Source organism: Haliotis asinina, chromosome 6 (genome assembly GCF_037392515.1).
Source record: "Haliotis asinina isolate JCU_RB_2024 chromosome 6, JCU_Hal_asi_v2, whole genome shotgun sequence".
NCBI lineage: Eukaryota > Metazoa > Mollusca > Gastropoda > Lepetellida > Haliotidae > Haliotis > Haliotis asinina.
The window spans coordinates 15,339,422-15,364,625 of record NC_090285.1 but is presented as its reverse complement, the minus strand read 5'-3'; the positions used below and the strand labels follow the sequence as shown (position 1 = coordinate 15,364,625).

Sequence of the window (25,204 nt, the reverse complement as noted above, 5' to 3'; positions counted from 1 at the left end):
CATGAAACTGATATTCTTGGTGCCAGTACAACAGTAACATCTGAATAATAACTATTTATAATTTTATTAATATATTCTGTCCCTGACAATGCTAAATAAGTAGTGCATGGAAGCTCTTGTAGTATCACTGTTCCAGGATAGTGAGGATGACGATGATGATGTGGATGGTGGTGTTAGAATACAAAATCAGTATAGACATTGAGATCTCATATAGCTAGTTATTAAATACGGATTCATCATATAATTTTTTCCATTAGTCTGTGGTTGGTAATTGAAATGAAAATAGAATGTGAAAACTTATTTTTTTGAATATTTGTTGGTCATGTGATACATAATATAATAAACAGAATTAGATTAAAAAAATTGTGAAGCATGTTTGAGTGTTTGTTACTGACCCAGGTGAACAGATTGTTTCTAAGGCTAGACACCATTCATTGTACTGTAATTGTTCTCACTGGCTGTTTACATGACACTTAAAACATCAACACGCAATTTCTTTGAAGAAGTGGTCAAATGCAACATGGCAGAGGGGTATCAGTACTCAAGAGTGTGTTATTTAGACTAACAGTTGTCAGACTTCCGTGTTTTTAAGCTGTGGTGGTGCTTGTCGTAAGAGGCGACTAATGTAATTGAGTGGTCAGGTTCGCTGACTTGGTTGACAAGTCATCGGTTCCCAATTGCGCAGATCGATGCTCATGTTGTTGGTCACTGGATTGTCTGGTCCAGACTCGATTATTTAATATAGCTGGAATTTTGTTGAGTGTGGCATAAAACTAAACTCACTCACTCAAATCAAACTGTTAAAATGTTTCAGAAAACCTTCAGTATACTTGGAATGTAAGAACAAAGTTAATTTCATAACTCTACCTGTCGACTTCTTGTGACAAGCCACACAAGGCTTTAGATGCCTGAGCAGGAGTCAACACCCCTCCTCCTGACAATGCACTGTCCCAACCTGACTCTATACTACTCTGTTGGATGAGCTCTGCCACGTTGATACGAGGGGCCACAGGTATAACAGAGGCCAGACTTGATTATTTACAACCACCGCTATATAGCTGGAATATTGCTGAGTGCAGCGTAAAACTAAACTCACTCACTCACTAAGCTGTGTTGGCTGAGTGGGTTAGATTGCTGACTTCATTTGCCTCTAGAATCAGTACCTTCCTGGGATAATGTAATCCCACATGTAGCATGTTTTATCTTTTTCATCATCTTCTTGGGACGTTACATTTGTTCTGGGTGGTTGGTGAAAAAGAAGCCATAGAATAAGTATATGTAACAAACAGATGCATAGATCACTTCATAAGGATTGGAAAGCCACATTAACTCGATGCACTTAGTAGGCAGGAAGATTTGTATGATCCCCAGGGAGTTGAGAGTGAAAGTATGATGTGCCATTATGCAATGTTGTGAACTCTCCAAATTTTCAGTCACATGATTGGTCTTGACCTCTCAAAAGTAACCAGACTGGTTGGAAAGTTGCCAGTCCCGAATTTTCTGGATTAAGAAAAATAATAAGATTAAGAAGGTAATCAAGAGGAGGGATACTGCTTTATGTGTTCAATGGTCGGGCAGATGGAAGTTTGCAACACTGGAAGTTTGTGACGGACGTCCAATGATCAAGGGAAAAAACAAAACATCTTTGAGCAGCTGAACTGGCTATTGGCACATACAAATATTAGCATATTAATGATAAAAATACTTGCCTTTGAAATGTCTCGCTTGCATCCCAAGTACACTGTCAACAGGCTCCTCATTGTTCTTGGTGCCCTTGGTTTGGAATCTCCTGATCTCTTGGCACAGATCAGGAGAGTGGCCCGGTTCTCCACCTGGTGCACAGTCCTGCTGACTGTCTGGGTAATGCAGGAGGTAGCAGTGTTGGGGAGCCTTCATATTCTATGGAAAGTTCTTGGTGGGTTCGACGAGGCAGCGTTTCCTGGCAGAAGTCCCATTCGCTGTCTGGGGTGTGTGTAGCGAGGCGAGGGCCTTGAGCTGATGATGAGCCTTACCAGTCTGACTGTGCCAGGATCACTCGACCCCTCTCTGCTGCATTTCTGTCTCAAATCTGTGAAACACAATAATAATACCCATTCTGCTGCATGTTCATCTTTAGTTTGTAAAAAATAGATAATAGATCAGAGATTTGACTCTGGAAATGATGCAAGTAAAGCCATACAATTCCCCTGTTGTATGTTTCAGCTCTGCTGGAGGATGGAGGGATCACAGCATGCACCCCTGCCTCAGACCTGCGGGAGAAATGTCTTGAGCCTCTGCAGACAGCACTGGAATCAAGAGCCAAGAGGCTGGCTGGACATGCAGTAGCAGGGCTACAGGTATAAAATAAAGTGGACATGAACCTATTTGTGGTTAGTGAACTGAATTATGAATTTGTTTGTTTGTTTGTTTGTTAACACCACTCTCAACAGTATTCCAGCTATATGGAGGGGGTTTGTATATAATCACGTTTTGTCTAGACAATCCAGTGAACAACACTGTGAGCATCAATAAAATGTTTCCAAATTCTTGAAAAATGATGTTTTTCTAAGTGTTGTTGGTCAGGTTAGGTAAAGACCAAATACAATGATATTTTTAAGTACTGAAGTATTAACAGAGCTGAGATGAATAAGGAAAGGCTATTTTCAGAATTGAGCCATTTTTATATTTCTACAATTATTAACATACATGTAAATGGAGTGAAAAAATCCAAAAATAAAATGCATCTGATTATTAGGTGTCAGTGGTTTGTGTGGAAGTCTGGAATCTGAATAAATGTGTGGAAGTTCAGACCATATGCATCCCATGTCAGACAAAAATTTCAGTTGTATACAGTCATCCTTTGCCATAACGTGGATTGTGTGGTCCATACATGACCCTTGCTGTATATATTAGATAAGAGTGAGTGAGTGAGTTTGGTTTCCGCTGCACTCAGCAGTGTTCAGTTTATATGGCTGTGGTCTGTAAATTATCGGGTCTGGATCAGACAGTCCAATGATCAAGAGCATGGGCATCAATCTACACAATTTGGATAGGATGGATTGTGTGAACCAATTCAGCAAGCCTGACGACCTCATTCTGATTTGATAAATCTTTTAAGCAAAGGCTCTGCATTCAGGAACTTTCATCGTTTTTCCTTCAGCAAATTCTAGTTGATGAGCGCTTCCAATCCAACTTGGAGTCTGACAACAATGAGGAGAAGTTGCTGCCAGTTCAGATCCTCAATGCAGTGTACAGCACACCAAACCTTCCCGAGGACATACAGGTCGAGATCATCAAGGTATGATGTACATGATTATTGACGAATTGTTTAACATAGCCATGAGGTATGAGAAGAGACGTATTGTGAACAGCAAAAGAGAGTTTTGAAAAAGTGAAATCTCATAAAAGTAAACATTCGTATATATATCTTCTTTTTAAAAACTTGACCAATAAAAAATACAGTTGCATTTCTTTTGCTGGTCAGTATATTTGCTGTTGTATTATTGGAAATATTGTTATAAGAATTTAATGACATATTTATATAGAAGACGACTTGTGAATTTTGCTTGTCTTCAGATTATAACATACAGATTCAAGAATATCCAACCACATTTACATCATGCTACTTGTAAGTGTCTTACAAAAACTGATTATGAGTTGTTGAACCCAACTTCATGCAGTGACCTTCACTGAAGGTCAAGGTCACTACAATGTTCAAGGCTGTGTAGGCTTAGGTGATAACACGATTTTATTGGATTGGGTGGTCAGTTAACTATTGTGGGTCATCAGATAGGGGCAAGGGTTGTTCACAGTATTGATCACAGGATTGTCTAGTTTTTGTTGGATGAGCATTGATCGACATGCATCAGTCTTTAAGCCTGATCACATGATCCTGTTAGTGTCCTTTCATAGCCAGCCAAGCAAATATTCCCATTCAAGTCTAGAAAATGTGGCAAGTCTATCTGAAAATGAAGAAAGTCTCAGGGTTACATTTCATGTTATTATGTTTTTTCACTATGACCTTTTTCAGTAAAATATGTTTGTTTCAGAGACTAGTTGTTAGTCTAGTCATGCAACAAACATAGTTATCTCTAAGACAAGTGTTACCAGATCATAGTCTGAGTTGAAGTCCTACTGTGACCTTCATTCTGAATTAGCACAATTAATCACAAGAGTGACATGCATTAAAACATAGGAGATAGAGATGCAGCCTGTTGTGGTCCTTGCTAAGAGCTCAGCTCACAAATCAGATGAAGTTAAGCACTATTGTGTGCGGAGAGTCATTGGATGGGTGACCATGTTTGGTAGCTTGACTCCTGAGACTAACTAGGACCTTAGTCCTGTTTCACAACGAAGAGATATATGTGGTCTCACCTTAAGCAAGTGAGTTTGTTCAAATCACCAAGCAGAAAATGGATATCTGGTGGGATAAATTATGTAACTATATTACCTCATAGTGCCTCAGACAGCTTGGGTTAGCCAGGGTTATAATTGTCTGTGCTAAAAGCATGCAGTCAGTGTGGATTTGTGAAGTATAAATGAACTTATTATTATTACTCTGTATTTTTTCTGTTTCAGTTGCTGCTGAATATGACTTTCTCTACCACCTGGTGTATGAATGCCAAAATAATCACCAAAGTTTGCCAGGTGAGTTGTCATTTCATCCTATGTAGTACATCCGTCCTAGGAGACCTACACCAGAAGACCATGAGAAAGCTTTTATGAATTCACACTGACCAGTATTCACATGAAGCTGTTTACTGTGCATAGTTGCCTCCCTTAGTATCCCAGGATCCAATTACCATGGTTTGCATTGATCTATTTGCATGATTTGTGATTCCTGTTTCTTGAGCACCATATCCAATATTTCGCCATTTGATCTCCAAAATGCAAGGCAGGGTTATGACATGAACAATGTGTGGATCTCATTTTCTATGATTAAGTTATGTTAAGACTTATGGCAAACAAGACAACTGAAAACTGGACCTTCAGTAGATAATTTTAGCAATATCTGAAGCATGATAAAAGCGTTAGTGTACTTTCAATCTGAAAGAAATAGTTTTTCCTCAATGTTTTCAAATTAACTTTCCTTTTTGATTGTGCCATTTGCATGGGTTCAGAATTTTTATTGTTTATTTGCATGTTATTTTTTATTTTGCTCATTGCAATTTTTCTTCTTTTGAAATTATAATTGTGTTAATCAAATGGAGATAATTCTGACAATATAGATGTGAAAGAAATTCTGTGAAAACCACATTAGATTTTAGGAATATTTATCTAATTTTGTCTTACTCAAAAGAGTTAAAAAAAACCCCAAATCAGCTATCATAATAAGAATGAATCTGTGCTCTTTCACTGTTATTGGGTAGTATACAATGGCAGCTTACAGGTGAAGGCGGAATTTTCTCACCCGACCTATACTGAAGGTCAGGTGAGTTCAGGCTTTGCCTGCTTGTCCAGGATCGACTGTTGCCACTATTGCCTTGGTAACCAGAGGATAGAAGAAGGTGAAACTTGGTATGCTTGTGTCTTTTGAAAGGTTACACCTGATTTTGTTATGGAGCTCATACTACTTGTAATTTTCATACAAAACTGATTATGAGTCAGAATGACCTCCACTGAAGGTCAATGTCGAGGTCACAAGAAGGTTCAAGGCCTGTATCTGAACTGAACCAAACCCTGTGCTTGTTTGTGTAATGGCTGGCATCCATGTTTTTCTAGCTATAAGCATGTATGTATACCACTCAAAAGAGGTTAAGGAGTGCCAAATGTTTTCATAAATATATTGTAAACCTGCAGGATGTGACAGGTGTAATTATGATTAAGAAAAATCAGATATTCTTCAACTTCTTTTGAGAAGTGTATATCAAAGACATTACTTATTTGTTCAAATGTATTTATTTGAAGATGTGTAATGTCACTCAGACAATTTTAGTCAGAATGTTCCTCTCTGGATGGAGGGTTTCATTAATACCAATCCGTTGGCTGTGTTTCTTGTCCTGTGCCAAGTTTGTGAGCTACCAGTTGTTGTTTTACATTGACAGCTGTATATAGACTGCTATAAAGATTCCCCTAGAAGCGAAGCAGGGCAAGCAGCAGCCTCCAACTTTGTACACATTCTGGGAGGCTATTATGGCCGACAACTTGCCCTCCTTCAAAACAAATCCAGCATGACCACCCACGCACAGGAGGTAACCTTGGTTACGTGGGTAATTCCTGGTATCCTCCCCTCCCTTTGTTGGCTGCAGGGTGTAAAAAGGAACAGCAATTCATGTTTGTTTAATCAAGTCAATTTGGGAATTTTATTTCATTCTTAAATTGTTTAATTATACAGTTTTAATTTTTTACAATATTTTGCTCTTTATGTGAATTTATCATTTTGATATTTTTACATTATTTTTTTTCAAGTTTTATAAATTTGAGTTTTTAATAAAAAATGTTTCATTTCTTTTCCATTGATTCAGATTTTTTTTCATGATCAAATGAGTGAATACTGTTATTCAGTTGTTGATAGTGAACAGAAAAACCGAAACAAGGATAGTTGTAACACTCCACAGTTCTCAACATGTTAATACTTGTATCTCTGTTATTGTTATTAAATAATAGATTGAATACCAGAAATAAAGTGAAAGAACTAACTGTTTATCCATACCAAGTAAAATTCGTTTTCATGACCAAATTCTGAAACTCTTGAGAAAGAAAATGAGACTAATACAAATTTTAGTTATAGTCATTGTTTGTGTAATGTAGAGATGACACAACTTGATGGATGATCTAGTTCCTTATTATAACAATGGCTGTGTTTCAGTATAGGTTCTTATCGTTTTCACGCATGAAAAAGCTATAAGAACTTATACCAAAAAGTTGCAATTGTTAAAATAAAGTTCTTGATCGCTGGTGTCATCTGTACAGCTGCAACTTCTACGATGCCACTCATACAAATCATTTATGAAATGTCACATAGTTCCAGAAGTCAAGTTAATAAATAGAAAGACGTTCATGAACAAACTGAATTGCATCTGACAAAGCAGCTGATGCGTTGGGACCTAGCTTTGGTTGGTGTTGCATGACAGATTGATGTGGGTATGCACAAGTGGGAATTCACTGCGACTGTCACGGGTGTGCAGGCTGGTGATGGTGCTTACGCTTACTGCTAATTTTCGAGCCAATGTTTCCTGATGTTTTGCAGGGGTGGGACAGCTTACAACTGGTGAAGGAATGTTTGACAAGGTGTCATTAAAGAGACATGATATTGTGACATGTTCCGATATGGTGACATGTTTTTCAGTGGGATGTGGGGTTGCCAAGTGCTTAAAGCATTTGATTGTCGCATGGAAGGCCTGGGTTCGATTCCAAATTGGGAACAATGTAGCTAACTTCTGGTGTGCCCTGTCATGATATTGTTGGAATGTTGCTGACAGCTGCATGAATTCTGACTCACTCAGCTGGATTTCAGGGAACATTGAAATTCAGTCATGGAGTTTGTAGTGTTCCTGTGACTGTTTAGTACACAGGGAGAAGAAGCATTATTGTGTAAATGTTATTTACGTCTTGGTTTAAGAAAACAGGAATGAAACTTCACACTAGCGTTCTAGCCTACCATTGAAGTTAACCTGAGGTTTAGTAGAATTTCAGGCATTTATAGGTTGTCCCTAGAGGTTTACTTTTTTCATCTTCATCTAACACGACTTGAAATTTATCAAGTGGTGTTCAAAATGGGACGTACAGGCAGCCATGTTGTCCAAGGATGATTTGAAGTGCAGAGTGCTTCTCAGATGATTGTGGGTTTGAATTCTTTTCTTTCATATGTTTTTTGGTTTATCAGCATCATCCATGTCAACTTGGGTTTAACCAAAGTGGTAAACGTCTGCAATGTGTATTAATTAGTGTTTTCTCTCCCAGCTGTCTGTGAAGATCAGGGATAGAATAGATCTTCAGTAACCCGTGGTTATAGTAAGAGGAGACTAATGGGATCTGGTGGTCAGGTTCGCAGACGTGGTTGACTCATCATGTCATCATATATAAATTGATGCTTATGGTGTTGATCACTGGATCAGGTCAACACAGACTGCCATCAAATAGCTGAAATATTGCTGAATGTGGCTTAAAACTAAGCTCATTCACTGATACAGATGGCGTGTAACATGACTTATTTTATATAAAATGATTGGAAAAAATTTTTGCTCTGTGGCAGATGCAAATACTGTACAGTACACACAAGGACGGCAGTGGCCAGAACTGTTTATAATGCAGACGTATAATGCATTTGGGAGCAGACGTGAGCTGCGCAGATGGAGCAGAAATGATTAGAACATACATCAAATACAACTTGACACCTATCAGACAGGTGTGCCAGCTGGTTAAAACATGCAGCAATCAATAATCTGTTCATGTTGTGATGGAGGCTGTCTCCCTCACAGCCCAACTTGAGAGTCAACAATAATTTTATATAGAACACTGAAAAGGCACTTTCAAGAAACTGTGACTTTCATCAGTGATAATTGGCTTATGGTTGTTGAAGAAATGATAAAGTGCAGAGATGGGTATCTGCTGTATCATAATATCATTTAATGTATAGGAGAAAACACGCGCCTGAGGTTTTGGTAGACAAAGTAAAACTGCAGGGGGTGGGAAATCCCAAGGGGCGGAGCTGAGGAGAAGCATTTTCTCTTCACATGTACCCTCAGTGATGGATAATTACAGTGTAGATGATCATTCAATGAAGCTACATTATAATAACTAAAGCGCAGGTTAAATAAATTTAATGACAATAACTGTAAACAGATAATTAGATAATTCAACCCCATTTCCTTCATCAGCCTAGTGGCTGTGTGGTAGATCGTCTGCCTATAAATCTGAGAGCTGCATTTCCAATCTTGCTAGGGAAAACATTTATACTTTGAGCTTATTTTTGGATGATATTTTTCAGTTGATTCAACATCGATATCTTATTTGAATTTCGATGTTCATATAGAGTTAGGAAAAGATGATTGTAGAAGGTAAGACCTGGCCTTACTAACGAAAAGTAAAACCTGGGAAGAGGTCTTTCTAACGAAAAGTAAAACCTGAGAAGAGGTCTTTCTAATGAAAAGTAAAACCCCGGAAGAGGTCTTACTAACAAAACGTAAATCCTGTCCCTGCAAACAGAAACCTCATGTGGTTATTCTGGGAAAACAGGAGATGACCTAATATATAGTTAGAAGTGCACTTCCGGCTTATATATCTGCTTCATAGACTGGGGAAAGCTTTACACATTATAAGTAGTCTTCATCAAGGGTCAAGGTCATTCTGAAGGTCAAGGCCTAAAGGAAAGGTCATTTGGTCAATTAGGATTTATCTTTTTATGTCATGCCCCCACTCTAAGAAAGTTTATACTTCAATAAAGGCACGCAAGTTGATTCATGAATGAATTATCTGTATATAAGGTCACGGTCACAGTGACGGTAATTTATAAGGTTGTTTACTATTTTCATGAAAATGCTCTTTTCTTGAGATTAAGAATTTTCTGCATGTAGTTGTAAAGTTTGAAAACTTGTCAATATTTGCTGGCTCCACACTCTCACAGTAGTCAATCATCTAAGCCGCCGTTACTACTGAACTGGCCAGTGTGTCGACACAGGTAGCGGATGTTTGTTCGCAGTGCGACTCAGATGTGTGGAAAATCATACAGACTCATTAATAGATCTGAAAATTTTAAAAAAAATGTATGCAAGAAATCCATCTGTCTGCATGGTTTGTGTTGTCAAGTTTAATCAGTTAGATAATTTAAAAGGCGAAAGTGAGTTGTGATTGGTTTGCTCAACTTCCCAGCATATACACTTGATTGAATAAAGGGACAGGCAAGGGAAGTAATAAATTTATCAGTTGTAGATGCATCCAGGGTATAGTGGAGACTTACTGGAACGTATACCCTGAAGATATTGAGGATGTATTGCTCACTGCACAGAGAAATGGACATCGTACCCTGGGGCCTAGACTGGAATTGCCATGCCGTGAAACAGTCTATTTCAGGCCAAAATGACTAACCAAATTTCAGAAAATAAATTGAAATGTGTATACATCCATATAATATTCTAACCAATTTCATTTCTAATTTTGTCATCCAAGCAAAATAGGGTGTTGCATATATGGTTATTTTGACTGTTCATGCAGAAGTGTCCTTTGACCTTAGGGCTTTGTAATGGTTGTCGTTAGAACATGCTCTGTCAGGCAGAGCAGCAAAGCTTGCAAATTATTATGTGTCGTTGATAAGGAAAGGCTATAGCACCATCTGCGGGCTGATATCCACAGGATTATGGATTCTAAACCACTCATGTCAGCTGTTACCAGTTGATTGTTGCAGAGACCCTGACAGTGTATGCATTAGTTCAGCATTCAGCATATCACACAAGTTAGTATAATATCAACTCCAGTGTCAGTTGAATGTCAGACTGTAATGTATTGTGAGAATGAACAGATAATGGCTGGCTGAGCAAATAATCTTGTCATTTCTTCTGCAACAAAGACGCCTTTATATTTATTTCATTTTGCTGAGTAATAAACTGGATACATTAATGTACTGTTCAACAGTGTGAATATTACTCATGTTCTCATGTCTCAGGCTGTGTGTGTGATGGAAATTTGTCTTGTGATAGAATGCTCTTATGCATTGTGTGAAATAGCAACTGGCCTGTTAGCCTGTGGCTAGTAAAAATCCAGTCAGGCCAGTAAATCTCTGCAGTCACTTGCGCAGCTAGCTAGTGAATTTTTATGTGGTAAGTATGAAAAATTGTCACTCTCTCTGACTTGTTATGTTAAAATACAGGTTCAGATCAAGCCAGATTATGTCTGTTCATCGTATTAGCAGCTTAATAATGAATCACGTGTCGTGTTGACGTATCTTATTCTCATAAGTTTTTGAAATCCTTTACCTGGTTTCTACATTCAGACTTCAGGCTAGTGAATAATTATTTTATGGGCTTGTAACTTTAAGGCATATCTAGAATAATTAGCTAGCAAATTTTGAAAACTATTTTGCTTACTGCTTTATTGTTAAAATTATGTTGGTAACTGAGGTTTAATGTTTTAAATCTTAAAAACAAAATTTTTTGTAATAGAATTTTCAGGAAGACATATACTGGAGTTTTTTATGCATCAGTTTTTTATGCATCTTGAATGAATGCATTCAGTTTTCTGATTTTAGAAAATATTAGTAATGATAATAAAACTGTTTATTATTTCCATTTTGTCAAGTTGTCATTTGTGGGCTTATGTTTTTACTTCTGTAAACAGTCTTTCATTATAATGTTTTTGAAACAAGTTTTCAAAATGTTTTGGGGATGCATCTTAATTGTTTTTAGTTTAAATTTATGTAGATAATAGTATGCCCTTCATTGCAATTATTTATAATAATCAAGACACTCTACATGTTCAGTATTATGTTTAACTTTTTCATGTGATTAGTATAACTATGGCGAAGAGGTAGTGAGGCTAAATTATGACACCGAAAACCCAGGTTTGATTCCCCACGTGTACTATGTGTGGAGCCCATTTGTGGTGTCCCCCACCATTGTATTGCTGGAATATTGCTAAAAGTGCCGTGAAATTATACCCAGCCTGTTTTTCTATAATAATTCATCTAAGTTTTGTTGCACTAAAATATTTTGGACCATCATTATTGATGCAAATTATGCAAAAGACATATAGTGATGCTCAGTCTTCATGTATGACCTTGTTGATTGTTTCTCAACACTCCCAGATGACATGGATTGGTGCTCTTCATATCAACCACTAATTTAATGTCCCAGATGGTTGGCGTCAGATTAATACTGATTATTTTCCAAATTTATAGGAAGCAGTGTGTATTATGGCAGGAATATTGATGCTAATTCAGAAATATATCTAGATATTGTGCAAGTTAAACTCATTCAAATGTTGCATTGTGATTGATGCTGCTGATTGCAGGTGTATATTGATACCCATGTCCAGAGCTCCCAGGGGGTCAAGGGGGCCATTCAGGCCAACATGACGCAGGTGCTCTCCAGGTTCTCTGAAAAACTCTCTGATGCTGAGGAAACAGTGGTAAGTTCAACCTGTTCAAAATATTCAAATTCATTTTTATACTTTATGTTGTGTGATTCATACTAATTTATCACTTGCACTAAAATATGATTACTGCACAACTGCAACCTCTAGACCTAATAATGAACTGACCAAAATGCAGTACTTTGCCGTGCAGTTGTGTCCCTTAGTGCCCCGGAATCTTGTGGGTATATGTTCAGTTTCCATGCCTGCCATCATTGAGATGCCTGGCTTCTCTGCATCATGCCCAAAATATCTAAGATCTGCATCACATCTGGCTTTTTTTTAAACTGAATGTAGCTGACATGCTGTGAACTGAAATGCTGTTTGAAGTGGTGTAGACCAAAATGACATATTGGTGACTCTATACACGCCTTCATGTTTCTTGGTCAGTTTATACCGCACTCAGCAATATTACAGCTATATGGTGTCAGTCTGTAAAGAATCAGGTCTGGACCAGACAATCCAGTGATCAACATCATGGGCATTGATCTATGCAATTGGGGTATGATGACATAGAGTCAGTGAGCCTAACCATCTTATCCCTTAAGTCATCTATTACTACAAGCAAGGATGGCTGAAGACTAATTGTAACCTGGATCTTCACGGGTAAGCTCATTCTTTAAATCTGTCATACTTTTTGTTCCAGGAAGAGGATGGAGATGATGTGTTGGCTGACTTCAGACCATCCGGAGGGAAGCTGAGCACGACGGAGAGTCTGATGGATGATGTGGTGTCTATTCTCAAATATCTTTGTGACAAGCTTGTAGGGCTGCAGAGGTATCCTTGCTTATACTCATATGACTCTAACCCAGTCAATTTCTTTTAAACATCTTACTGATTTGGGGTCTGGGCTGACTGCCCCCTGGACAACTGCCCCTCTAAACAATTGCCTTTCTGACAACTGCCCCCTCAATATCTGTCCCTGATCCATTGTGCCCCCTGGGACAACCACCCCCTGGGTTGATAGCCCCCCAGACCACTGTCCCCCATCAAAACAAAAACAAACTAAAAGTAATAGTTTTAAATTTTTCATCACTATAATACAAACAATATATCAATCTTCAGATTCACATAGAACACATTTGTCTGGGGTTGGGGGCAGTTACTCAGGGGGTAGTTAGCCTGATACCACTAATAGATGGATCAAATACACTACACGTTCCAGTTTTGTATTTGTAGCTCAATAATTTGAATAGGCAATTGAATTTCTAAAGCATTTTTGTTTCAATAAGAATTTTAGAAGCCATGAGGTGAAGTGTAGATATTGTCTATCTGAAAGCAGATGATAGCCTGTCATTTCTATAACACAAACAAAGTTAAACAAAGCTTAGTATTTTTTGCATGGCAGATGAACAGTAGTCACACTAAAGAACTCTTCAGCTCCATGGCTTTTTCATTTGAGTTTGTCAGCAATCCATATTGAGACATTTTGATTTGTGTTGTGGTAATTGGCTTTTGTTGATTGGTTAAATGAGATTATTCTGTGTGTCCCTGTGCAGTGGCAGTCAGACAAAGCAGTCTCTGCCCCTTCTCTTGGAGGGCATCCACGCCATCCTCAGCCAGGCCCCCCAGACAATCCGCAACAACGGCAGCTTCCAGGAACTGGTGTGGTGAGTCCTGTTCTAGGTCTGACAGCAGTTTAGCAGTGACTATGAGAATTCACCTGATAAAGATGCCCTGATTTTGTAACCCCTTGAATTGAATTAATTATTTGGTTCCATTATCTGGTTCCCTGAATTGTTCCCATGAATCAGCCAGATTTGTAACTGGATATGGACTTTAACAGATCAAATTTCACTGTACCTCAGCTGCCATCCTCTGATTCCAGGAAGAACCTCTGCCCTACCATCATCTCCCTGCTGGGCACCCCCAAGGCAGAGAAGAGCTCCCTCCTGCAGAAGGCAGATGAGATGGGGCGGGGCTCAGGCTGCTCTTCCTCAGCCCCCAACATTCTCAGCTCAGCAGCTAAAGTCATATACAGGTGAGCGAGTCTGTTATTGGTAACATTGGTAACAAGTGAGTGAGTCTGTTTTAGGTAACATTGGTTACAGGTAAGTAAGTCATGTTATTGGTAACACTGGTAACAGGTGAGTGAGTCTGTTATTGGTAACATTGGTAACAGGTAAGTGAGTCTGTTATTGGTGACATGACACCTGGCCAACATTCTCAGCTCAGCAGCTAAAGTCATATACAGGTGAGCGAGTCTGCTTTTGGTAACATTGGTAACAGGTGAGCGAGTCTGTTTTAGGTAACATTGGTTACAGGTAAGTAAGTCATGTTATTGGTAACACTGGTAACAGGTGAGTGAGTCTGTTATTGGTAACGTTGATAACAGGTAAGTGAGTCAGTTATTGGTGACATGACACCTGGCCAACATTCTCAGTGTAGCAAGTCAAATAAAGGTAAATATTCTTGGGCCAACACTTGCTTAACATTCTCAGTGTATAAAGCCATTATGCAGGTTTGTGATTCTTTTATTGGTTGCGTTTACACCTGGCCAACATTCACAGTGTATAAAGTTATATACAGGTGAGTGATTCTGTTATTGGTAGCATTGCATCTGGCCAAAATTCTAGAAGATAAAGTTACATGCAGGTAAGTGAATCTGTTATAGGTAAAATTGTACCTGGCCATGTATACCATGAGATATGACAGCACACTTTTTCCAAATGTCTTACATTGCCTGATGATCTCAATAAGGAATGGCATACAGGTGAAAACATGTCAGCTAATAATACATAAAGATTTATTTCTCTTGCGGAAACAGTGGCTGGTGAAGCTCAGTCAGAAAATGATGTTTTACCTTACACTTACATATATGAACATGTGGCATTTTATTAATCTAGTATCCAGCTTGTTTCAACATGTAACACCATGATTTTACCATCATTTTGTTCTATACTCAATACTCAGCACACTGGAACTCCATCCCTGTCATATAGTCTGACTAATTTGTGATTCGCTAATGTCAACTCCCCAGTATTGCTGCGGAGCTTGTTCGACTGGTGGGCAACATCGGGTCACTGCGACCTGTGCTGGAGTCCCTCTTCCACAGGATGCTGCTGTACCCGCCTCCGCAGCACAGACACGATGCTCTCAAGGTCATGAAAGAGGTCAGTAGTTGTAAAGGCACGGATACCGTTATGTGTTTCTTGAGAAGTATGTTACAGTCATGGTGCTTCATTGTACATGATAGATATATGGAAGGATTCCTAGAATTACGACTTTTTTCCTTTGTTGATATTTTGTCAAACACTGTTTTGGCAACTTTTGGATGTAGGAAAGTAAAAGGTTTGCCTCAGTGGATTCCTTATGTGGTCATGTTGCACTGATCTCAAACCTCGGATAATGTAAGGTATTTACGCACGTCCCTTCACTTGACAATTCTGTTTGACAGTATGTGAGTGTATGCATATTTTATGTCTGTCCAGTATTCATTATTCTACCATGACTTCATTAAAATACTGGATTGTGATTGGTTAATCCAAGTCATTCAGAGGTATATAATCATGTCATGTACCTCTGATTTTCCAACACAGTGTGTATTTTTTTACATCATAATAACATGGTTATGGTAAAATGCAGAGATAAATGCACTGTGTTGGAAAATCAGAGGTCCATAGCAAAATTATAAAAGCTTTAAATTTTTTATTGAAATTTGTAGCTATTAAGCTGTTATAAGTTTGTTATATGCCTCTGAATTTCCAATACGGTATGTTTATCGCATAATTTTGCCACCAAGCACTGGTTCTGTACTTCAGTGAAGACATTGGTTGGACCACTTCTGAAATCTGTTGTCTTCAACACATTGACATACCAAAAAGAAAGAATGAAAAGTGTTGTATTCTCTTCCACTGAGAAAATATTATTCACTCACTCACTCACTCACTCACTCACTCACTCACTCACTCACTCACTCACTCACTCACTCACTCACTCACTCACTGAACCCACCCATTGGTTAATGTGAGCTACAGAGTTCAATGAGTGTTATTCTACTCTGTTAATCAGTTGCTAGGAGACCCTGAAAGAGTGGTAGATTTGTCAGCACCACTGGCAGAAGAAGACAATCAAGTGAAGCCATCAGGCAAGGCTGCCCACTCCGATATAGCGCTGCTCAAACTGTAAGTTGATTCTGTTAAGGATGGTACATTTAGATATGACCTGTGAACACACATTGAAAGGATAACTTTCTCCCTGTTTTAAATCTGTTTACGGCTCACTGAGGGCATGCATGTTTTCTTTTGTGGTGCCCATTCAGTAGTGTACAGAAGAATGCAGAATTCTGTACCTGCCTGCCGGTAGCTTGGTGATTTAAGTGTTCACTCTTCGTACTGAAGACCTGGGTTTCATTCCATACATGGGTACAATGTGTGAAGACCATTTCTGGTGCCCCTTGCCATGACATTGCTGAATATATTGCTAAAGTGGCTTAATCCTTGTTCACTCACTCACTCACTGTGTCTGAGTTTGCTCATCCATAACAGTGTTGTGGTGTTTCAGGTCTGGAATGGTATTGTACCAGGGAAAGAGACCTTTCAAAATATCCCACAAGACCAATGAGTGGACTGTAATTACTGGTCCTGTCTGTACTTACTGGTCCAAAATAACATTCATAGATTATTTTAACTATCAATACAAAATTCACTGGTCATTGCAAACTGATCATTTAGTGGTCCTGATGAATATTTACTGGCCGTAGAATTAGAGGGCCAGGGAAAATTTCGCACATTGTGTAGCCATGTTGTTTAGGTGTGGAGAGTTGCAATCCTGCTCCATGCCAGAAACTTTTGATACCCTAGACTTAGGTTTGTCGCACTCATGGGTTCAACCAGTGCTAAATATGTCAGACCTGCATCAGTCTGGGCTTTTAGCCAAATCTCTTGCTCATTCTGAAAATGAATGTTTTTTTTCCAGACAGACAATAAGAATATGATTTGGCATAAAGTGTTACTGCATTTGAGCGATATACTGTATGCAAAGAGAGCGTTTTTGACATGCATCACGAGGTAGGTTTTGGGTTGTTGTAATGTAGGTCCATCACTGTGTGTTGCAGGATAGTCGACAGTGTGCAGGAATGTATCCATTGCAATGATTCTGGGGTGTGTTTCACCAGCGTCATGTGCGTAGATCAACTTTTGGGATCTCTTGAGAGGCTAAGTCGAGGAGAGAACCTGTCTCTATCTGTGGCTGAAGACATCAACAAACTCTACCCCACCTTCAGAAAAGGTTTGTGCCTCTCACACTGAAAATATCCCAGTGGCACATGTAACATTTGTTAGGAAAGCATCACCACAGTCAACTTACCTGTAATGTCATTATGCAAGCCAATAATCATAATAATAGATAATATGATTTCTTTGAGAGACATGTTTTGGTGTAGGTGCTTGTTATCAAAATGAAATGTCGTACTCATTGCAATAAAGAAGTTGACTATCCATGGAACTTGGTTTTCCTTCTGTGACGATGATGATGATGATGAGAATGAATAAATCTGAGTTGTTGTAACTCTTGTTTCAGCCTTAAATAAAATACAGACCAAATAGGTGCAAATGTTGGTTTTCCTTCTGTGATGATGATGGTGGTGTAAATTTCATGTATAAATGCTCCTTCTACAGAAGTGTTCGACAAGAAGGACTCAAGCTGTTGTGACGGAGGATCGGCAGAAATACCAGGTACACCAGACAAAGAACCTGTAGCCTCAGAAACAACAGATACTTCAGCTGCTGTTAAAAAACCTGATCAGGAAAAAGAAGAGACTGACGTCATCAGGAGAACCAGCTCGGAGACGTCGGATGGGGTAAAGGAGTACGAGAACGAGAGTGATCGCGAGATGGACATCCAGGCCACCATTCAGTCCCAGTTGGAGACGCAGCTGAAGGAGGAGATGGTGAGGCGACAGAAGCTGTTACGAGACAGGTTCGAGAGCGTGGAACGACAGAATGCTCTAGAGTTTATGCAGAAGTTGCAGACTATCTTGCCACATCTGTTGACTCTTGATAGCGTGTTTGAGGTGGATGAGGCACTGCAAAAGTTTGCATCTGACTTCTGTGCAGGTAGGTCCTTGGTGTTTGTTGATGCTAACATGTGTGCTGATGTTGTGCTTAACAGATGTAAAATTTTTGTGCTTAACAGATGTGAAATGATTGTGCTTAACAGATGTAAAATGGTTCTGATATTAAATGTGTGTTGTGTCAGGAATAACCATTTATAATTCTAGGTTTGAGCTTTGGTTCTTGTAAAACTAAGATAATTGTCTCTAAAACATCCTTATCTGCATACACATTTTTAATGAGAAAAATATTATGTGAAAAATTTGTTCACAACTTTTTCACAATGACAACTTACAAAAATGCCCAATTTTTTAAAAACTTGTTTAATCTCACACTATATTTCTGCTTCTTCTTTCAATATGTGAGTGAAAACTCTGACCTGTTTCCAGCATAAATAAAACACCTCATCCAAACCCATCCAGCTGTTGCCATGGTGACCATGTTGTACAAGGAAAATGGTTAGCACCTGCATTATGTGCATCTACCAAATTGCCTAAAATTTCTGACTTGTATTTGCTCCTTCCCATATGGACCCTCAAGGATTGTTGACATCATTGACTATCTCAGTATCATTGTTGACATCATTGACTATGTCAGTTTCAATGGATGGTTAATGTTTCAGGTTTGATGTCTAAAGAAGGAGCTGAAGATGATCCTGAAGTCATTTCGGCCGTGATCCTGAACGCTGACGGTGTCTACATCGCATCCATGGTCACACTGATCCTCAGTCTTCGACTCTCCGTCAGTGGCTACTACACCACACGGGATCCTGCAAGTCTCGTCCTGTCTGAGGTAGGGAGCTACATGCAGATAGGATGTCTTTGAAAATATATCCCCAGATTCCACATCGAGGAATTCACTGAATGTTTTTACCCTATGGACCTGGAGTCCTTTCACAAAGCAACCTTTACTAAGGTTAACCTTCGCTGCCATTCTGTAACATTGCACTAAGGTTACCTCAACCTTAGTACACTGTCAACGAATGGGAGTTAAGGTTAACCTTAGTTAAGGTTGCTTTGTGAAAGTCGCCCCTGCTGCACATACTGATCTTAGTGCTAAGATTGTCATATGACTATGATAAAGTATGGGACTCAAGATCATGTTAACGCTAAGGTAGTTTTGTACAAATGGGCCCAAGGTGCCGTTATACAAAACAATCTTGGTGGGAAGACTACCTTATGCTCATGTTGTGGTATGGGAGTCACCTTAGTGCTAAGATCGCTTTGAAGGATGGGAGAACCCACATAGCTATCTTAGCATTAGATGTAGTGGTGTTCCGATTTAGACTTAGACATATCAACAATGAGCTGACTGACCCCAGTTTTATTTCACTAGGCAGGGTAATATGTTTCAGTGTCTTACGTCATTTGGTATGACGTGGTCAGGCATCAAATAGCCAAAGCTGCACATCAACCACTACAAGGTGATGCATCCAGTAAAATGTTTACTGCCGGGTACCCATCAGCAGCTAGGTGACACGGTAAAGTCAGCAATATTGCTACTGCAATCTGAATATATAGTATAATATCTTAAGCAAACTGGATAGAGTGATCATAGTAATTGTACAACTTTATTAATAGTCTTCAAATGTGAGATGTAAACGTGAGACGGACGGTCCCTTTAAATAGTGCAATACCCGTGCATCGCACGTGACGTGGGGAGCCAATCAGAGGAGACTACTGTAAGCGAGGTGTCTGTGCTACATGTGTGCATCAGTCTCGTCTTGTCTTCTGTCTTGTCCAGTCATCATGAATAAATGTTTTGTGTGCTGGCCGGCGCCTTGATTGTTATCCCTTACACCGATTAACAGAAATAATCGAAGATTGGTCGCAGAGAAAAATCACCCAACAGTTGGTCACATTTTCTCACAATCAAACACAAACGATTTTGAGACTACTGGTCTTAAATATACTTGACAACGGAACGTGTTTTCAGTGGTGTCTTGGTCTGAAAACGTGTTTATTTCTGTATTTTCTTCTTCTTTTAACTTCCTGAAAAGTCATGACTGAATATTTTTTTAATACTACAGTAAGCTTGTGTTCATGATATATCAGTTATCACTTTAAAGTGGCAAGTTATATCATGTATTGCTTATTTGAAATATAAACAATCTGAAGGAGATTTGGTCTCTTTTAATAACTTGAAACCCAGATCACGTAAACAGATAAAACATAAACTCAGTGAAGCTGCAAGTGTGCACCCAAACATTCTATATTTTGCACAGCACATTTATCAGTGGAAGTCAATTACTGAACTATCCATATTCACATATACTACTGATGCATTGATAATTGTTTGTTTCTACCATCGATTAATTGCTATTGGAGATTCAACAATTGCAATCCATTAGTAGTTTGATGCAGTGTTACAGCCCTATTGATTAACCAATCAGGATGGAGTAATTTCTAAATTGAAATTAGGTTCAAGAAAGGTGTGTGTTCTTCAGTATGTCAAAACGTAGTAAACTTCTTTTGCAGAAAGAGTTCATGGATGATGTGCTCAGCTGTGGGGTCATGCTGTTTCTGTCTCCATCTTGGTTGAGTGAAGTGTACAAGCAGGTGACCTACAGGAACATCCTGGACACAGGAACACACTCCAGCTGGCAGGACACACAGCTAGTGTGTATGTTGAGAGGTAGGTGTACAACCAGGCGTGGTGGACGTAGTATCGCAGTTAGGTAGTTTGATGATCATACTGTTGATCACTGGGTTTTCTGGTCAAGACTGGAACATTAGCAGACTGCCACCATAGAGCTGGTATATTGGTGAGTGAAGTGTAGAACAAAACTTGCGAACCAACGAACTCAGAAACGTGGTCATGAATAAGCTCATGAACTCCAGAGTGCAGTGGGTGCCATATTTTCCAGTTGTATGGAGACACAGAGAGAGTGAAGTCTCACTCACTCACTCACTCACTCACTCACTCACTCACTCACTCACTCACTCACTCACTCACTCACTCACTCACTCACTCACTCACTCACTCACTCACTCACTCACTCACTCACTCACTCACTCAATTCACTCACTCACTCACTCACTCACTCACGAACGAACGACTAATCCTGTCAAGTTTAGTATTAACCAGCATGTGTTTTCTACTTTTCCCTTGGAACCATGCTGTGTTATATTTATCAAGATGGAGTTCACAAATGTTGGTGTATCATGATATGGATGATATTCTCACCTGAACACCAGGATGGTGTGTATCTTCTTGTCATGGTAACAACCCTGGCAAAATTCCTTCCTTTGGTAAAGTGAATAGAGAAGTTCTTTAGCTAATTTCATCATCTTAAACTTGTGATGTCTTGTTGCCAGTATCCTGTTATTACATGTAACTGTTTCAGACATTGATGGTTTGGGCAGCCATGAGATGGGCGGCCAGATGATGAGCAGCTGTCGAGGCGGGGACAACATGCTCAGTGTGGAACATGAGCAGGTTAACAGTACCCAAGTTGAGGCAGGTCAGTACATCCATACAGTAAAGATTATGCCAACAGATGATATCCTTGCATTGTGTGGATGAGGTGCATAGTTCAAATCTTGTCACAGGACAAAAGTTATTACTCTCTAATACCAAAATCTTTAGAGATTTAGATTTAGAGAAGATTTTAAGATTTTAAGTTACCAATAAATTGCATTCTGGAAATTATTCCATCATTATAAAAATGTATGTCGTTCTTAATGTGACCCCAGTAGGAGTAGGTATTGCAGAGAATTTCATATTGTGATATATTGCAGTGTGAAGGCATATATTGCGATATGTATCTCAGTATATTGCAAGGAGTTTTTTAAACAAACAACTACTTACAATCAAGTTACTGCTAGATTTTTAAAGCAAAAATACAACAAAATCACAAAGCTTGATTAAGCTTTGATAAAAACTTTTTAACATGACTCCTATCAATAGTTCCAATTACCGTGAACCCTTTCAACCCCAAATGCTGGCATACTCAAAGCCTTTGCTCCAACATTTGGCACCTCAATAAATTGTTCATTGTTGGGCGGTCACCATTTTACAACATTCACATGACATTTGGTGTGAAAAATATCCGAATAGATTTGAGTGCTACGAAATTTTCTGAATGAATGTCAAAATACTGGTTTTCGATCAGTGTATCGCAGTAAGTATCAGTTTCACATCTGAATTGGTAAATACCTGTAAACCGTTATATTGTGCAGCCCTAGACCTTAGTATCAGAACTATGTGTACTATATGTACTGTTGTATAATCTTTATTGCTTCTTATAAAGTTGCCTGTCTTTTCTTTTATGATTTTGTCAAGCACTACCCAGGATGTCTGGTTCTGCATGTTAACAGGGACTCAGAAATATAATACCATTACCGAAAGAAAAAGAAAAATCAGGGGCAGAATAGGTCTTCAGCTACCCATGCTTGCCACGAAAGGCAACTAAGCTTGTAACAGACGACTAAGGGGTTCAGGGATCAGAATCACATGAGCTAATCATCTGCTGTTTTAACACTGTACCTGGACAGATACGCACAGAGCCAATCAATATCTGAGAAATTTCCTACCCCTTGTTAGAACAAGTAAACTGTTGTGTTTGTGTGCAGGCAAGAAGCTGTCACGACGCATCCTGTATGTGTGTTGGGAGGGGGTGCTGGATGTGCTGTCAGTGTTACTCAACGGCAAGAGTTCCTGTGGAGTGTCCAGCAGCCTGGCCCTGATGTTTGGTACAGAGGGGGCCAAGGAGGAGAGCATGAGGGCCCGGGACGCCATCTGTCTTAGCCTCAGCGGACTCCAGAGGGCCTCCAAACTCTGCTGCATTCTGGGTATGTTTTCAAAGGGGGCCTGGGCTGATACATGATTGTTTCGGCAAGCCCTCAATACTCTCTTAACGTAAGGTGTTGCAACCCATTGGGCTTGCATGAAAATAATTTGCTAGTTACATGCCTGGCATAAATCTATAGAGCGTCATACTCATGCTGTGGAACCTAATATATTTAACAAGGAAATATCATGTTAGAAGTACTGTTTTCACCATTCTGTGGCTGCTTCACTTCAGGTCTACAGGAACGGTGTGGCAGCGCCTTCACCCAGCTGGCAAACACTTCATGTGTGAAGGAGGACTTGAGAGTAGGACCTAAGCCCACTGATGCCAAGGTTCCAGGAAAGACCTCTGTGTTGCCAGGGAAACCAAAGCTGGTCCGACTCCATGCAGCTCATGTCCTCAGTATGGATGTTGTCATGACAACGGGGTTGGAGATGGGCAGCCATGCTGCTGATTGCTGGAAACATGTGTTCAGGTTGGTTCAGTGTTTATATAGTGAACTATGTAAATCAGTTGATCATGTTTATAGACACAATCTTAGATTAACTTATCCAAACAACATGGCAGTGAAAGAAATAATGGCAGCATCAATAATAATAATAACCCTAGAAATCAAATTGTTGCATACATACTTTGTTAAATGTCTTGAAACCAAAATGTTTTAAGTTTGGAGGAATTACTTGCTTGTTTGTGCTTGTTACAAAATGGCGGCATTTTTGTAAGTTATTGCTAAAAAGTAAGTTAAAAAGGTGGGCAGGCAACTTTCAAGATGGGCAGGCAATATGTATGGGCCACCAGCCTGGCTGTCAGGTTGAGTTGAAAAATTATTTCAATCACTGCTGAGTACATGTGTGACTGAGTGAGCACATCTGTGACTGTGACTGTGACTTAGTACACATGTGACTGAGTACATCTGAGACTGTACTTGTAACCGAGTATATGGGTGACTGTGACTGTGACTAAGTACACATGTGACTGAGTACATCTGTGACTGTACTTGTAACCGAGTATATGGGTGACTGTGACTAAGTACACATGTGACTGAGTACATCTGTGACTGTACTTGTAACCGAATACATTTGTGACTGTGACTGAGCACATCTGTGACTGCAGGTGCTGTGCCCACATCTCTGAGCTGGAGCACACCTACTTCAGTGGCGGCAACAACCAGTCCAGCCTCCCCAAGGTGCACCAGGAACAGAACCCAGAACTCAACGCAAGTGCAGAGATTGAGTAAGTACAGTAATCTTGCCAACTAATGTCAGTATCTCCAAGGTGATGTCATGGTGAATAAGTCACCTGTTCATATACATGGATTATTCTGAAAGAAATCATAAAGTAGAGTAATTGTTGGGAAGTATACTGGTAAGTTGTCTTTTAGCGACATTTAAAAGTTGTTGTAGATATTTTGTAGATTAAGCTTCTTTATTCTAAGAATAATAAAGAAGCTTGTCATAAAATATCTTGGTCATCTGAGAAGTTGTTGTTTTGTAAGTGTCTGCATGTCATAAAACCCTATTTGTGGTGATCTGATCAGCGTGTTTGGGATACAGCAATCTGATATTGACCTTTTGTTGTGTTTATTTCACTTCTAAGTATCTTTTATACTTTGTTTCAGCACATGATGTGTTTCCTTACGTGAGATGTTTTAAAATGCACCTTTGTACCCAGTGCAATTTGAATACAAAATCTTCACAGGAAGCTAAGTCTGTATCCTTCCCAGGGAGCTGAGAATGGTTGAAATTAGGAATCCATATGGGACAATATCACCCTAGGCTTTGATGCTATCCCTCCATGCCTTGTCTTGAGTTATGTTCTGTGTTACTAGATGTAAAACAACTAACTGTCACACATCATATACGGGCGTTGTTTACAGATGTGACCTGTATGCCAGTCCTGTGGCCTCTGTTATACCTGTGGCCCCTCGTATCAACGTGGCAGAGCTCATCCGACAGAGTAGTATAGAGTCAGGTTGGGACAGTGCATTGTCAGGAGGAGGGGTGTTGACTCCTGCTCAGGCATCTAAAGCCTTGTGTGGCTTGTCACAAGAAGTCGACAGGTAGAGTTATGAAATAACTTTGTAACTTTGTTCTTACATTCCAAGTATATTGAACTTTTTCTGAAACATTTTAACAGTTTGATGTGAGTGAGTTTAGTTTTACTCCACACTTAGCAATATTACAGCTATATGGCGGTGGTCTGTTAATAATCGAGTCTGGACCAGACAATCCAGTGACCAACAACAGGATCATCGATCTGCACTATTGGGAACTGATAACTTGCCAACCAAGTCAGCAAGCCTGACCACCCGATCCCA

The 25,204-nt window shown here is 39.4% G+C and overlaps 1 protein-coding gene across 2 annotated transcripts in view; it reads left to right on the top strand.

The window, feature by feature from the left end:
- Window positions 1-25,204, top strand: part of LOC137287161 (brefeldin A-inhibited guanine nucleotide-exchange protein 3-like) — a 58,229-nt gene that overhangs the window by 6,996 nt on the left and 26,029 nt on the right. Inside the window, exons 2-19 of one of the 2 annotated variants that reach the window (XM_067819326.1) lie at window positions 2,203-2,336; window positions 3,140-3,277; window positions 4,558-4,626; window positions 11,923-12,039; window positions 12,689-12,819; window positions 13,542-13,652; window positions 13,871-14,023; window positions 15,023-15,155; window positions 16,054-16,166; window positions 17,099-17,271; window positions 17,661-18,098; window positions 18,718-18,887; window positions 20,573-20,729; window positions 21,442-21,558; window positions 22,670-22,888; window positions 23,122-23,362; window positions 24,001-24,120; window positions 24,764-24,946. In XM_067819326.1, coding sequence (XP_067675427.1) covers window positions 2,203-2,336; window positions 3,140-3,277; window positions 4,558-4,626; window positions 11,923-12,039; window positions 12,689-12,819; window positions 13,542-13,652; window positions 13,871-14,023; window positions 15,023-15,155; window positions 16,054-16,166; window positions 17,099-17,271; window positions 17,661-18,098; window positions 18,718-18,887; window positions 20,573-20,729; window positions 21,442-21,558; window positions 22,670-22,888; window positions 23,122-23,362; window positions 24,001-24,120; window positions 24,764-24,946 — 2,917 coding nt within the window. Of the gene's footprint in view, window positions 1-2,202; window positions 2,337-3,139; window positions 3,278-4,557; window positions 4,627-5,982; window positions 6,171-11,922; window positions 12,040-12,688; window positions 12,820-13,541; window positions 13,653-13,870; window positions 14,024-15,022; window positions 15,156-16,053; window positions 16,167-17,098; window positions 17,272-17,660; window positions 18,099-18,717; window positions 18,888-20,572; window positions 20,730-21,441; window positions 21,559-22,669; window positions 22,889-23,121; window positions 23,363-24,000; window positions 24,121-24,763; window positions 24,947-25,204 lie in introns of those variants that run through there. The other variant, XM_067819327.1, reaches the window with a different exon arrangement.